This window comes from Leucoraja erinacea, chromosome 26 (assembly GCF_028641065.1).
Source record: "Leucoraja erinacea ecotype New England chromosome 26, Leri_hhj_1, whole genome shotgun sequence".
Taxonomy (NCBI): Eukaryota; Metazoa; Chordata; class Chondrichthyes; order Rajiformes; family Rajidae; genus Leucoraja; species Leucoraja erinaceus.
In genome coordinates, this window is record NC_073402.1 from 7,348,826 (window position 1) to 7,364,527 (window position 15,702).

Genomic DNA, 15,702 nt, shown 5'->3' on the forward strand with positions numbered 1-15,702 from the left:
ATCAGGTGTCGGCAACCAACGGCCCACGGACTGTAACCCAAAATCATCCGGCCCGCAGGCGTAACACAAAACACACACAACACTTATCCGAGAGTAGTTCTCACACACACAGCCAATTCCATATCACAACACCTGTCGACTCACTCTCTCCCTCCGTCCCTACCCTCCCACCTCCTCTTCCATTCTCCCGACCACTTGGAGTGAAAGTGCCGCCCCCCTCCCCTCCCCTCCCGGTGCCGTGCGACATATGTGAAACTGAAGCGGGCTGAGAGTGGCTTCGGCGAGGCGGTTGCTCCAGCGGTTTCCTCGGGAGCCCAGCGGCGGGCGGGCTGGAGGAAAGCGAAGCATCAGAGGAGTCGGTGAGGAATTCCGCTTCGTCCAGTGTTGCGTTTTAGTTTGACGCGGGGATAATTGTCTTTTTGTTACATTTTTGTCGCGATGTTTAAAAACTATCATTAATTATTTATTAACAATAGCGATAGATGTGACCCGCCACCCGCTCACAGACATGGGTCCTGGCTCCAATGCAGAACAAAGTTGCCGACCCCTGCCCTATACAGTCAACGGAAATTAGAAGAACAAATATCCAGGAGATTGCAGGCAGCTGCAAGACAGTTGGCATAGTGGGCGATATTGACTTTCCCAATATAAATTGAGACTGTCATAGTGCCAAGGGATTAGAATGGGTGGAAATTTTCAAATGCGTTCAGGAAAGTTTCCTCAGGTGGTATGTAGAGGCCCCTACAAGGGAGAGGGTAGAGCTAGAGCTACTCTTTGGAATTGGGAAGGACAAGGGATTGGTGTTCATGGGTGGGCTTTTTGGGACCAGTGACCACTGTTCTATTAGCGTTAAAATAATTTGGGATAAAGACAGGGCGGGCCCACAAGTTAAAATTATGAATTGGGGCAAGGCCAATTTTGATGGTACAGGTATTGGACAGGAACTTGCTAAAGTTAATCGGAGCAGGTTATTTGCGGGCAAAGTAACATTCCAAAAGTGGGATGCTTTTAAAAGGGTGATGACAAGAGTTCAGGCTAGGGTGAAGGGCAAGGTAGGTAGGGAGAAAGGAAGCCTGAATAACAAAATAAATTGAGGCTCTGGTCAGGGAAAAGGAGGCATGGATCAGGTATGGGCAGCTGGGATCAAGTTTATCCTTGGAGGAGTTTTGGAAATTAAGAAGCATATAAAAGAAGGAAATCAGGAGGCGAAAAAGCGTGCAGGAGATAGTTCTGCCAGATAATATTAAGGAAAATCCTAATATTTTATGTACATTAAGAGAAAGAGGGTAACTAGAGAGAGAATAGGGCCTTTCAAAGCGGCCATCTGTGTGTGCAACTGTCAGGGATGGGCAGGTCCGCAATAAGTATTTAGCCTCTGTTTTTACCACGGAGAAAGATATGAAAACTGGGAAGCTTAGGTAAGTTAATGGAGATGTCTTGAGGACAATCCACATTACAGTCAAGCAAGTGCTGGATGTCCCATGGTGTACAAAGGTATATAAATCTCCTGGGACTGATCAGATATATCTGAGGACACTGGTGTGTGGCGTCAGTCATTACACCAGATCAGCAATGACTACACTCGTAGTAAGGTGAACTATCACAATAGGTTTTATTTCCAATGTCAAACAATAATGTCTATTGGTCCAGGTCTACTCAAGGACACAGTCCCTCATCGTCAGTGAGGAGGCACAGGCAACTTGGTATTCATCCCAACATCTTCCCCTGACCTCAAGAGGAAGTGCGGACTGTCTAAGGTTTGTTTGGGTGGCTCAGTCTTCCCTGAGCCTGGAAAAACAGAAACACAGTTAACAAGTGATCCTCTACTCTCTCTCCTTTTGCTATGCTCCTTTCTCCTTCGACACCTGGCTGGAACCACTGGGTTGACAAGTGGTAGGGCTGACGAGGTTTCCTGTGAATTGGTCAAATAACTATTAATTGGACCCAGCTGTATCTCATTTCCCCAATGGCCCCAGTTTACCCCAGAGTACTTGTGTTATCCAGCAGTCAGTCATTGTTTGTGGTGTGGATTGAAGTCTTCCTCTGGTCTGTGTACCAGTGATGTGGATCGGAGAGGCCCTAAGGGAAGATGTGACGTCGCAGCGGCCAGAGAAGAAATTGCAGGGTCCCTGGCTGAGATATATGTCATCATTAGATACAGAAGACTGGAGGGAGGCTAATGTTGTGCCTCTTTCTTAGAAGGTCTGCAAGGAATAGCCTGGAAACTGTAGACCAATGAGCCTAACATCTGTGATAGCTAAGTTATGAGAGAGGATTCGGAGGGATAAGATGTTCTTAGACGGGCTGATTAGGGATAGTAAGCAGAGTGTTATACGTGGGAGGTTGTGTCACAAACCTGCGAGTTTTTTTGAAGAAGTAAGCCAAAAAGGTTGACATGGGCAAAGCTGTAAACGTGGCCTATGTGGACTTCAGCAAGGTATTTGATAAGGTTTTGATAAGCTATGTGAAATTTAACACAGAGAAATGTGAAGTATACATTTGTTAATAAAAAAACGTGGTTAGATCATTTTTGGAGATAGTACAACAATTGAAAAAAACTAAATAAAAATCAAATAGCTTCTTTATAAATTAACACATGGCATACAGAAGCAAAGATGTTGTGTTAAACCTTTATAAAATATTATGTTCGACACATTCACAGTAGTATGTTTATTTGTGGAAACAACACTTCAGAAAAGATGGCAATTTCCAAAGAGAGGATGTATAAGGGAGTAAGTGGAGTCGCATCTGATCTCCAGGACTTCTTTTACACAGAGTTACTGGAAAATGGTTAAGGTTAAAGTGAAATTTGCTAATCATGCTCGAAATCAAGAAGGATCTTTATGGAGCAAATAAGAAACTGATTCCAGAGACAAATGCTTGTAACTGCAGCACAGAAACTTAAGGCAACAGAGGTATTATGGGAGAAAAGAGGAGTTTTTTAAGATAGTGATCTGGAAATACACTGTCTGCGAGGTGGTAGCAAGTGGTTCATCAGTAACTTTCAATAGAGAAGTGCATAAATATTGAAGGGTTAGAAATGATGGCCCTGAGGAGAGAGCAGATAACTGAAACTAATTGTGAATCGTATTAAGAAATGCACCTTTTGGTGCTGCATCATTCTTCGAGCCACTGAACCTTCTAAACACTCATTTTTCAACAATGTGAGCACAACTACACAATTATTTTCAGAATTCTGAATTAATCAAAATAAATTCAGAAATTCCTGATACACTCATCCACGGAACATAGAAAATTGCTTTTCAGGATGGACTTGCGTCATCATAGTTGACATCAAGCACAGTGAATTACAAACATGAACGCACATTTACTTACCAAGTAGAGATTCTAGCCCAAGCTTCCAGATAACCCTTGGTTCCTGACAAAGTTGGGAGTAGTGGATCCACTTGGATATCCCAAATGGTATTCGGGAAGCCAATCTCTCATATGGCCTTTGAATGTTAACAGAGAGTGTCAAGTCAAATAGAGTTTATTGTTGTATCAACAAGTGTGGTGAGGTGCAGATACAATTAATATCTTGTTGCCGCAGCATCACAGGCATAAAGTTGTTGAACGGATTTCAGGAAATGTTGAAGGGTTTTAACAGCCCTATTTTTTTTTAAATGTCTGAAACTGATGTACCTAGGATCATGGGGCTTGTTTAATCAGAGCTATGTGATTGAAAATTCATTTCATCTGGAGTAAATTGTGCCAGGTTAAATCATGTGATGTTACTTTTGTGATTGATGTGATTTCTGTGCCAGAAACAAGTGATGATGTGATTTCTGTGCAAGCCTCCTTGTGGGTCATTCCAGTGTCACCTGGACCACATTGTCCATTTGAGAAGCTATTGACAAGTGAAATACCCACCTCCATTCCTGTGCCCCTCCCAAAACAACTGCTGCTCTATTCTCCCAGCCTCTCTCAATCTTCAACCTACCCTAACACTGTGATCACTCCTCCCTTTTTCCAGGCTGCACAATTCTGGCACACCTCCTCTATTCCTCCCATACACATCTTGACGTTATCATCTATCAATTATTCCTCTCTCCATTTAATCATGCCAGCGTTCCCAATTTTGCCACTGCATTTATTAGTGCAAATGTGTGGAGTGCCCAATAACTTGAGCCTATGTCCCAAGTAAAATTTGATGCAACAGAACATGCAAGTTGTCCATTTATATCTACATCTTTCCAGTGAATCTTGTCAGATACCTTTGAAGTTGGCAATGGGTTTTCCAGAACAAATATTGTTCATTTAGCCCAAAGAAGCCTCCTCCTACCCTTCTTTATGTAACCCAACCTAATATCCTACTAATCCTGTCTCCCTCATGACTTTACTAAGTCTTCCCAAATCTGAACAATCTGTGCCAGTTCCTCCTTGTGATACCAAGTTTTACATTCTCAGCCCAGGTAAAGCAGTTTTGTTCAACTCTTTTATTGGTTTATTACTGATATATTAGTTTACTCAAAAATGAAAATATCTTCACAAAAGTTAGAAAAAAATAACCTTATGGTCATATAATGAATTTTATATCCTCTGTTAAATCATTTTTTTCATCCAGTCTGAACGGTCCCAACTCAAAATGTCAACTGAAGATGATTCCCGACCCAAAACATCATCTGTCCATTCCCTCTACAGATGCTGCCTGACCCACTGAATTCCTCTGGCACTTTGTGTTTTGCTCAAGATTTCAGCACCTGCAGTTGCTTATGTCCTGCTTCACTTCATGATTGGCGACTTTACCATAGGCTGTCTGTATCATGAGCTCTGGAAATCTTTTCCTGAACATCTTAACCCTCAGATGTTAAGATGCCCCTTAAAAATCATGCTTTTGATCACTCATTCCAATTTCACTTTTTGTTCAGTTTAACAGTTAGATACAAACACCAATATTATTTCATATCGTGCCCCATATGCATGTTTATATACACAGCAAAGAGTCCTGTGAAGATCTATGATCATTTAAACTCCATTTAAAATGTGTAATATTCTTGTTCCGAGCTGATCAGAAATAATAGGGCATTCAAGATGCAGTTTGTATCAATACAATTGGTACAAGTACAGCCATGTCTAGACTTGGGAGTCCCCCTGCTGGCCATTCACGTGCCTGCTCTTGGTGGATGGATGTACGAAAACAATCTGAATGTTGACTCTCAATGTTTGTCAATATGTAATTAAAAAGAATGACAAAAAAGTCTACTTAAAAATATAAATTAAAAGCATTAAACAGGAAAGTAATTAAAAATAATTCACAGTCCAGTTCCCACTGAATCAGCGAGGTTTTGGATCTTGTGCCACATTTAACTCGCACAGAATCCAAGAAACGATGATGTACCAGAATCCTGCGACATTTTGAACAGGGTCTCATGCTCAGTGACAGATTTGGTCATCCCTCCTGAAACCTATTCTCTGAAACTCTGACTGCTGGACACTGCAGCAAAGATTTACCATGGAGCTGACAGTCTGCTGTGAAAATGAAAGATCTAGTATCATAAAAAGTCGCTCAATTAAATGACAGGTGATCGAAGGGAGATGAGGGGACTGCATGGAAATAAAAAAAATTGTTTGCAGTAAAAACTGGCATTGTTCATATTTGGGAGAAGGGAACAAAAGCATTTTTTTGCAGCAAAGAACACAGTAGAGTATATTAAATCATGTTTATTTGAATTGTGCACTGACAATTTGTACGATTTGAACATTAACAAAGATCTCCACCAATGTATAAATATTTTTAAATTAAATTCCGTACATATGAATGCAACAGTTTACATCATATCATGGAGTATGAAACACTGTTTTGGTTCATTGTCCAATGTTATAGAGCACTATCTCATGTACAATCACCCATTTGCTATAAACCATCCTGATTTTCAGCAGTTGGCTAAACAAAAATCTCTAAGCAATAGTAGGAAAAATACTGTTCCTCTCTAACAATTTTGTTGCTGAAGTGTCTTTCAAGAATTTAGTTTATGCTGTCTTTAATGGCATGCTTTAATCACCAGCTTCACTCCTTCAAACTTGGAGAGTGGGTGACATGATTTCTCCTACAAAATGCAGAGGTTTCCTTTGAAGATTAAATACTGTGCTACTGTACACCATCAATGAGATCTCATGACCCAGATACTCTGCCATTACTGGAAGCAGTGTTGGAATGCCCTGTAAATCCTCATTCAACATCTCTAAACTGCAGGTTTATTTTTCATACGTGTCACTTTAAAAAAGCTATGTCCTGCATTGACAAGGCTGAGATACATATTGTGTAGGAAGGTACTGCAGATTCTGCCTACACCAAAGATAAGACACAAAATGCTGGCGATACTCAGCGGGACAGGCAGCATCTCTGGAGAGAAGGAATGGGTGATGTTTTGGGTCGAGACCCTTCTTGCGATACATATTAACATACTCTATCTGGTCCAAGATTGTATGCCAAAGATTGGGATCAATCATGCCAGTTGTTATGTGAATGAATTTACGCATTACATTGATGGGGTGTAGAGACACAGAAACTTGCCAGATAGGCCAAGAATGTTTTCATGTAAACCTCATTTTATGCAAGGTTTATTTTTCTTCCCATTATTTCCACAATGTTTTACTTCACTTTCTGCACCTCAAGATAAATATTTATGTTATTATGCAGTAATATATCAATACTCTCTGTAGCTCATTTGAAAGCCACCATATATACATATTTTTCTGGTTAATTCAAGATGTTGATAACAGGTCTGACAATGAAACATTGCTTTATTAACATGGAGACATTACATTAATTCAATATTAACAATTATTGATCTGGACAGGTCACATTACATTAAGTTGAAAATTCTCACTCTTCAAATCACATGTCCCTATCTGTAATCTCCCAAAGTCCCACAAACGTCCCAAGTATCTGTGCTCCTCCAATTCTTGTCACTTGATTTTAATTACTCAACCAATACCTGGCAATCCTTTGGGTGCAATGGGTCTAAAGCTCTGCTTTGAAGGGTCTAAATAACTGCTTTCCTAAAACTCTCAATCCCTCTATCTTCAAAATGCTCTACAGCCTCTTTGATCAAATATCTCCTCCTTGTTGTTCTTGTGTCAAATATTGTTTAGTGAATGATTTGAAGAATGCAGCAATGGGCCATGTATGCATGATATTATTAGCAACAGAATGTTTCATTACAATTTCTAAGACAATGACAGCTATGGTTAACAGATGTAGGTCAAATTCCAGCGTGCCACAATTACAATGCATTTATTGTGATATTGAAAGGATTAATGAAAGGTACAAATGAATACTGGGATTGATTAGGTTTAACTTCTTAATTTCAAAGAAAGAAAAAGCCCATAAAATTATTGGGAACTGACTTTAACAACAGAAAAATAAAAGAAGCACTTGTAAAGGCATAATGTTAAGATTAGAGGAAGTGAGACTATGGTTAGTGCTGAGAGAAAGTGAGGTGGAATGCTGGCAAATTGGAGGCAGGGTCGGGAGATAGCCCTGTGAGTAATGCATAAAACTGTTAAAACTGTCAAAGATGGTCAGTAGGACAAAGAAAGATTAGTGGCATCACAAACATGAAATGTAACTTAAAAAATCATCAAACATTTCAATAAGCAGGGAGCTGCCAGTGGGTTACAATTATAAAAGATAAATAGTCTGTGTCCTAATGGAATTATCTATTAGATGTGAAGCTAAAGATTAATTCTGCAATAACATTTGGTTAAACAGTGATTAAACAACCTTTTAATTGTTTTTAAAACACAAACTCAGCAGGTCAGACAGTGTGAGAACATGGATGGGTAACGTTGGGACCTTTCTTCAGACTGATTCTAGGTGGGGGGGTGTGTGAAGAGAGGTGGGGGCAGGACAAATTCAGGCAAGAGAAAGGTGCATGAAGGTGAGAGGGGTTGATTGGGAAAAGGTGGATAAAGGCCTGAAATGAAAAGGAGATAAAAGACTGAGAAAAGACGTGGTGTGGAAAGTGAGACCAGAGGAAGCAATATGGGTGGAAGGGAATGGCAGTGTGAAGGGGGGGGCAGAAGCAATGGGGAAAGAAAAAAGAGGGGGAAGATTTGGTTAATTACCTAATATTGAAGAATTCAATGTTCATACCATTGGGTTGTAAGCTACCCAAGTGGAATATGAGGTGCTGTTCCTCCTGTTTGCTAGTGGCTTCACTCTGGAAAAGGAGGAGGTCCAGGACAGCAACTCCAATATGGGAAGGGGAGTTAAAATGGTTAGAAATGGGGTGATTCAGTAGGCCTTGGCGGACCGATTTCAAGTGCTCGGTGAAATAGTTCCTAGTCCTTGCCAATGCAAAGGATGCCAAATCGAGATCACCAAAACATGTCTACTGTTTAATTTATGTTGGATTTTAATCATAGAAAAATGTTTTAGGACATTTTATTTCAGTACAATCAGAAATAATTGGACACTGAATTGATACAGAAGGTGGTAGAAGAGGTGCCCAAATGCTTTGTTAAAGATGGAGATTTTAATAAAGGGCTTGTCCCACTTTCACGACCTAATTCACGACCTCTGCCAAGTTTGCCCTTGACTCGTACTCGCAGCATGGTCGTCATGAGGTCGTAGGTAGGTCGTAGGTACTCGTGACTTACTGTGATACCTTCATTGCAAACATAGGCAGAAGAGGAAAGGCGAGCGCAGTCTTTGAGGATTTCTTGAGTTTAATCTAACATCAATATCTACTCATTACAAGATGATCACTAATCTAAAGCTTTGTACACTGTGTAAAACAAATGGAATGTATCAGTAAATAAAAACAGCAAGCTCAGTTTGTCATGTGGACTGAAGCCATTTCTGTAACTGGTGCGAGAAATAATATACAATAGGGTAAAAGAGACTTCACAAGTTCCATTACGGTGAACTGAGATTATAAAACATGTGATTCAAGTCTAATCTCAACGGGGGAAAAAGAAATCATTGCAACTCATTCTAATTACAATTTGTCAAAGTACAATACTGAAAGCCAAAATAATCTTAGTCAAAGACAAAACAGTCATCCGAGAAGATTTAATATTGGGTATTGAAACGTATTTTACCTGAAACAGCAATTAAAATATTTTTTAAATGTTCAACATAATTTTGTATTAATTCATTGCTAGTTTATCCAAAATGAAAGGTCTAAAGGTTTAAAAATGTATGCCAAAATCCTGCTCTAGCAAAATGTTTCACAGTGAACATTATCTGATCAAACTACGATAAGTAAAGATTTTATCAAGTTCATAATTGTTATTATTGGTTCAAAACATTTCAAATAATATCTGGTGATCACACCTATCCATAATTCTTGTGATGATTATTTTTTATTCGCTTGGCTTAAAAGAGGAAATGATTTGTACACAAATCAGTTTTTGCTACCATGATAAAGTAATATAATGACAGGTATACTTCACTATCATTATATTAACTCCAAAAGATAGCAACTATAATTGCTGAATTAACTTGATTTGCCTGTCTCCACACTCCTGTAATATGTTAATTCCAGGTGTAATTGTTTGATTCCAATTTGCTTCTGTTTTTTCTAATGTTTTGGGATTAGATTAATTGCAGGCAAATTTTTGACAAGTTAACATTTATTGTGGCCCTTTACAATCTTTCCATTTCACAAAATGTGTGAAAATTTATGATGCAGGCCACTTCCATTTATTTGGTCTATCCAGTCTGTGCTTAAACTCAGAGCTATTGTGCAAAATACAGTTTCAAAAGCCACTTTGATGAAAAATCGAAAACATTTTTTGCCCGGTTAAAGTGAGCATGGAGTAATCTCTGATTTCACTTGTCAACAGGAAGCAACTGTTTGCATACAGAACCATCAGTGCCCTGCACTTAATGCATGACAAGATGTGACATTAATAACATTCCACTGCACTTTGACAAAATGGAGGTGGGGAGAATCTCTCCTGCTCTGAACACCAACAGTAAGGTACAATACAAAAATCTGAATTTACGTTCTAAATAACAAAATATTTGCACTGCTCTACATTACCTGAACTTCATAAAAAAATACTCTTGTCTGGAAATTGTACAATTTTATTGAACTCTATAAAATAAACTATGTTGGCGGGTTAAAGTACTTTAGTTAACCATCCTGCAGAGTAAGTAATTGTGAAATGAATAGCTGTGCTGCCTTCTTATTAACGACTGGCTCATATTGACCCACTAGAGTGGGAGGTGGTCTCAGCAATAATGCTGCGAAGATGCTCGCTGTAGAGAAACAAAGAGTGATGTTTATATCTTAAATTATTGGCTGTAATTCTCATTGGTGATACTACGTGGATGCTTCAATCACCATTTAAAAAAATTATAAATCTATACATTTACGAAATAATTGTTTGAATCCAATGCATTAGACCACATTCAAAAATGATTTAATTATAACATCTCAACAGTCGGTATTCTGGAACAACCCAAATTGTGTATACTCTCTCTGTATTGGTCACTGTACAATAAAAAAAATACAACAGCTATGAAAATAAAATAATAAGTTTGATTCATCAACTAACGGGCCTTAAAGTAAAGCTGAACATGTTGAGGATCCGTTTCTTAAATTCAACCAAAGGCTAAGCAAGAAGACGCAAAGTTCTTTATAAAAGGGCACAGTGGCATAGTTGGTGGAGCTGCTGCTCCTCAGCTCCAGTGACCCGGGTTCAATCGCGATCTACGAGGCTGTCTGCCATGGAGTTTGCACATTCTCCATGTGACTGTGTGAAAAATAAATCTTATTTAAATAGTGAAACACAGCTTAATCCTGTTCAGAATATGGGTCTCAGTGTTTTCTAATCTGAATGGAGGGATATATATATATATACTAATTAGGAAAGTTAACAACATTGAAAATCAGAGGTGGTTTGCTGGGCTAGTATCTGGAAGAGCCATGGGAAGGAGTGGAGCAGGTGTGAGGGATTAGATGACAGACTCCTCATTCCCAATTCATTTTTTCTTGCATCCTGCCAGATTTATCCGTAATCCTCAGGTGAATAAAAGCAAGGAGCCTTTGACAAACAATTATTAAACACTCTATTGATTAGTTTTGAAACTGATGTGTAGATAATGTTGGGAAGATACTGCTGAAAATACTCAGCAGGTCAGACAGCATCCATGGAAAGGAACACAGTTGTCATTTTTAAACAGGTTTTGACCATTTTGGTTCTGATGAAAGATTGTCACCCTGAAATGTCAGCACTATTTTTCTCTGCTGTTCCCGAATTGCTGAGAACTGACCTGAAACTTCAGCTGTTATACCCATGTTTCATTTGTAAAATGGCCAAATGCATTGAGCACTGAAATACTATGTACTCAACTCAGCGCCCAGCACTGAAATCATTTTCACTTTATATTGAACAGATGGATTAACACCAGGACTTAGCCTATAATTACCCAAGAGTGTAATTTACATTAAATAACTAAAGTGGGACCCAGCTTCACACGGGAGGGCTGATCCCCCAACGCAATATTCTACCACACCACCAATTCCAGTATTGGTGGCCAGTGTGGTGGGGGGTGGGGCTTTCTGGAGCGCTAGTATGGGAGTTGTGGGCTGAAGGGACTGGTTTCCAGAAGGGCTAGTATGGACATTACAGCCCAAATGGATTCTTGGGCTGGCGGTTCAGTCACTCAAGCCTGGTGTGCTGGCAGCTCACTCACTCAAGGCTGGTGGGCTGGCAGTTGACTCGCGGCTATTCCTTGAAATGCCACTTCAAGCAAGGTGCAAGGCCACCAAATTCAAGTGTAGTTTCATACCTCTTCAAGCAGGGTGCAAGGCCACCAAATTTAAGTGCAGTTTCCTGCCACTTCAAGCAGGGTGCAAGGCCACCAAATTCTAGTGCAGTGTCATACCACTTCAAGCAGGGTTCAGGGCCACCAAATTCAAGTGGGTTTCTTACCACTTCAAGCAGTGTACAAGGCCACCAAATTCAAGTGCAGTTTCTTACCACTTCAAGCAGGGTGCAAGGCCAACAAATTCAAATGCAGTTTCATACCATTTCTAGCAGGGTGCAAGGCCACTAAAGACAGAGAGTCATGACCTCTCCCCCTTCTTGCAGATACTGAGCCACGCCCACACTTCCAGGTTCTATAGTCCCTCCCACCAGAAGGGGCGTGGCCTTCATGGCATGATTGACAGGAGAGAGAATCGCAAACATTTTTAAACACTAATAACTTATTTTTCATTGATGGGAAAAATCCTCAGCACCTGATGAGCAGAGGGGGACTCTGAGTAAGATGGCCAAAAATCACAGCCGTACGTGGTAGCGTTTTTCTGCTAGATTTCATTACCTCTCCTGACCCAATTACCTGATTGTTTGACCTTCCCAGCTTGTTAACTCCCCAAGATTCAACTTGCTCACTTCCTCAATTACCTGAGCGCCACTCTTAATTATAATTCCCTGGGACCTCTGCTGCCTCATGGAAATGTGACTTGAAGACAAATTAGCAGGGCTTCTCAGCCTCACCATTCATCTTCAGCTATTTTAACCAAAAATATCAAGTTTGAGGCCAACAAATCCATCTGGCTTTCAACATGGAATTCTGCAGTTAATCTTTGTTTTTATTGTTACCTAAAATTTCCCAAGAAAAACAGCAAAATTAAGCTTACCAAGTGTACAGACATCAAGGTTGTTGGAACTCGCATGCTTCAGAAGTTCTCGAAGGAAAGCCATTAAACAATTGAACACATTCCTATGGCATTGAGGTAGCATGAGAACAACCTATGTAAAGAGAAACAAGTGGATGTACAAGGGTGGATGGAAGTTACCAAATTGATTAACAAAAATCCTTGGACACACAAAGGACTGCAGATGCTGGCATATTGAGCAAAACACAGTGTTGGAAGAATTCAGCAGGCCAGACAGCATCTACAGAGGGAATGGACATATACAATGTTGGGTCTTTTTGTTCTTGTTGGGTTTACGCAAACAAGAGGAATACATCAACAAAAATCATTTATATAACACACCTAACATTAAAAAACATAGTAAAGTACTCCTCACTTTTCTAACTTCAAGAAGTCCAGGCCCAGCCTGCTTCATCGCTACTCACTGGTCAAACATATTGCACCAGGAATTAATCTGGCAAACATTCACTGCATTCCTTCTATCCCACATATATCATTGTGAAGGATGGGAGATGAGATCAGCACACAATATACCAGATGCAGTTTCACTGGGTCTCTGAACTGTGAATAACACTGAACACATGTCTAATTGGAGCAGTACACAAATTATCTGACAATTCAGGCCAGAATATGGTTTATCTTCTTAATTACCTACTTAACCTGCCTGTTACCTTTCAGGAAATGTTCATTTTGAACTGTTGCAGCTTAAAGGAGGGGAGGGAGTATTTTAATAAGCAACCAAGTATCCGATGAAATTCAGCATCTAGCATCCATGATTTCAGCAGCGTTACAGAGTCCAGAATCATCGCTGACACAGACTAGTTGAAGATGTGCAACAAGACCAAGGGTTTTTCTTGACAGCCAAACCTTTCAATCTCTTGCCGTTTAAAAATTGTTCCACTTTTCTATTTTTTTTAGAACTCAATGTTTCCATTATATTCCATCTGCCATGACCTTGCCCATTAACGTAGCATATATATATTTTAGCAATCATTCAGATATGTGATAATTTATGCAAATGAAAAGCAGATTCTGCATCCTCCTCACAACAGGATAAATGCATTGGTGAGATTGGCTAAAGCTGAATATAAAAATCCTGGGATTTTGACCCTTGAGGATCTATCTGCCTTTTAGTTGGAGTCCTGCTTTGATATCTCAATCTAACTACTTCCTTGTTCCTTCTGCTGTCATTTATTCAGATTTATGATAATTCTATCTATCCCTTCCTTTCCAGCTGCACAGGAATCTTCGTGAAGCCCTAGAGTCATGGCTCAGTCATAGACATTTCAGGAAATTCTGTCTTATCCACAACAATGTCAAGCAGGCAGGGGGCTTAGAGACTTAGGGAGGTCGTGAAGCCCATCTTTGGGTCGACGTTGTGCAGCCGTCAGGGGTAGACCCGGCGGCAGCCGAAGTTGGGCCGGCGGTCGATGAGAGCTCCAGTGGTCGATCGTTGAGACGTAGGTAGTCGACGACCGCCCGCGTGGGAGCCAGAAGTCGGACATGCGCCGAGAACAAAGGAGGACCCAGTAGGGGACCACCAAGAGGGAGAACAAAGGAGGACCCAACATGGGGGGACCGCCAAGAATTAAGAGGGACCACAAATAGATTGTGTTAAAAATGGTTTGTGTTAAATGGAAAACTTTGTAGCTTTATCGACGCCCTTTACATGGTGTCTCTTTGCATAGCTTGGGTCCTCGACTGCCTACGTCCATCCTCGAGCTCAACGGTCGCCGGCCTCGACCACTGATGCTCTCATCGACCGCTGGCCCAACTTCAGCTGCCGCCGGGTCTACTCCTGACGGCTCCACAACATCGACCCAAAGATGGGCTTCATGGCCTCCCTAAGTCTCTAATTCATATTCATTCAGATATGTGATAACTTATGCAAATGAAAAGCAGATACTTGTAGGTGCTGGTAACCCAAAATAGAAACAAAAACGCAGAGATGCTCAGCCCAGCAAGTTCAAGTAACATCTGGGATGGAAGAAACAGAATTACTATTTCAGGTCAAAGACCTTTCTTCAGAATGAGGAAAGTTTTCTATATCTGCTATGAATTGCCTACAATTAGCTCATATATTGAAAATGGGATTTACGTTATCCACTCAGTGTGATTGGATCTAAAGGCTAATTCTGACCCAAAACGTCACCTGATGCTGCCTGACCCGCTGAGTTCCTCCAGCACTTTGTGATTTGCTTCACAAGGTCCACCTTTGGCATTGTGTTGTTTACCTGTTCAATCTGGGTCAGGCTGTTGGCACTTTCGAGACATTTGATGTATAGGTTATACGTGATGACCGGCTCAGGAAGAGCATCCAGAAAGAGCAACAATGCTTCACATATAGAATGGTTACTGCCAGCTGCAAATATGTTAAGGAAATAGATGGGGTGTTTCACATACGTACACTTGGATAATGTCCATTTACAAAAAAACCCCACAAAATAACAAAGCACAATTATATAAAAGATTCACACTGGACCAGTTCTGCATCTACAGTGCCCTCCATAATGTTCGCGACAAAGACCCATCATTTATTTATTTGCCTTTGTACTCCACAATTTGAGATTTGTAATAGAAAAAAAACCCACAAATGCACAGTCAGATTTTATTCAAGGCCATTTTTATACATTTTGGTTTTATCATGTAGAAATGACAGCTGTATTTATAATAGTCCTCCCATTTCACCATAATGTTTGGGACACTATGAGCAGAGATTCACCACTTCAAAAAAGTTCTTCTCATTGTAAAGGATTTGCTCTTAAGGTGTATGTTAATTCCCTAACATCGGGAACAATCTTCCTAATGTAGCCTGTATAGAATTTTGTAAGTTTCTATAAGATCCCCTCTCAATCTGTACTGTAGTCTATCCATCATAAGACAATTCCCAGGAAATTGAATATTTATAATGAATTTCACCATAATGTTTGGGAATGGCTGCCATCTGATTGTATCAAGTGAGCTCCTTAATGCAGGCAGCTCTCAGCACAAGTCTTTCCTCCAGTCTTTCCATCTTGGAAACATTTATTGCTGTTTATCAACATGAGGACCAAAGTTGTGCCAATGAAAGTCAAATAACCCA

At 40.2% G+C, this 15,702-nt stretch overlaps 1 protein-coding gene across 5 annotated transcripts in view; it reads right to left on the reverse strand.

Moving 5' to 3' along the window:
• Positions 1–5,646: 5,646 nt before the first annotated feature.
• The window catches only part of inpp5b (inositol polyphosphate-5-phosphatase B), a 135,423-nt gene continuing 125,367 nt past the window's right edge, over positions 5,647–15,702 (reverse strand). For all 5 annotated transcript variants that reach the window (XM_055656076.1, XM_055656072.1, XM_055656073.1 and 2 more), the window contains 3 exons: positions 14,855–14,982; positions 12,603–12,714; positions 5,647–10,213 (listed from right to left, as the gene is read on the reverse strand). In XM_055656076.1, the coding sequence (XP_055512051.1) occupies positions 10,089–10,213; positions 12,603–12,714; positions 14,855–14,982 (365 nt within the window). In that variant the 3' untranslated portion in view covers positions 5,647–10,088. The remainder of the gene's footprint in view (positions 10,214–12,602; positions 12,715–14,854; positions 14,983–15,702) is intronic.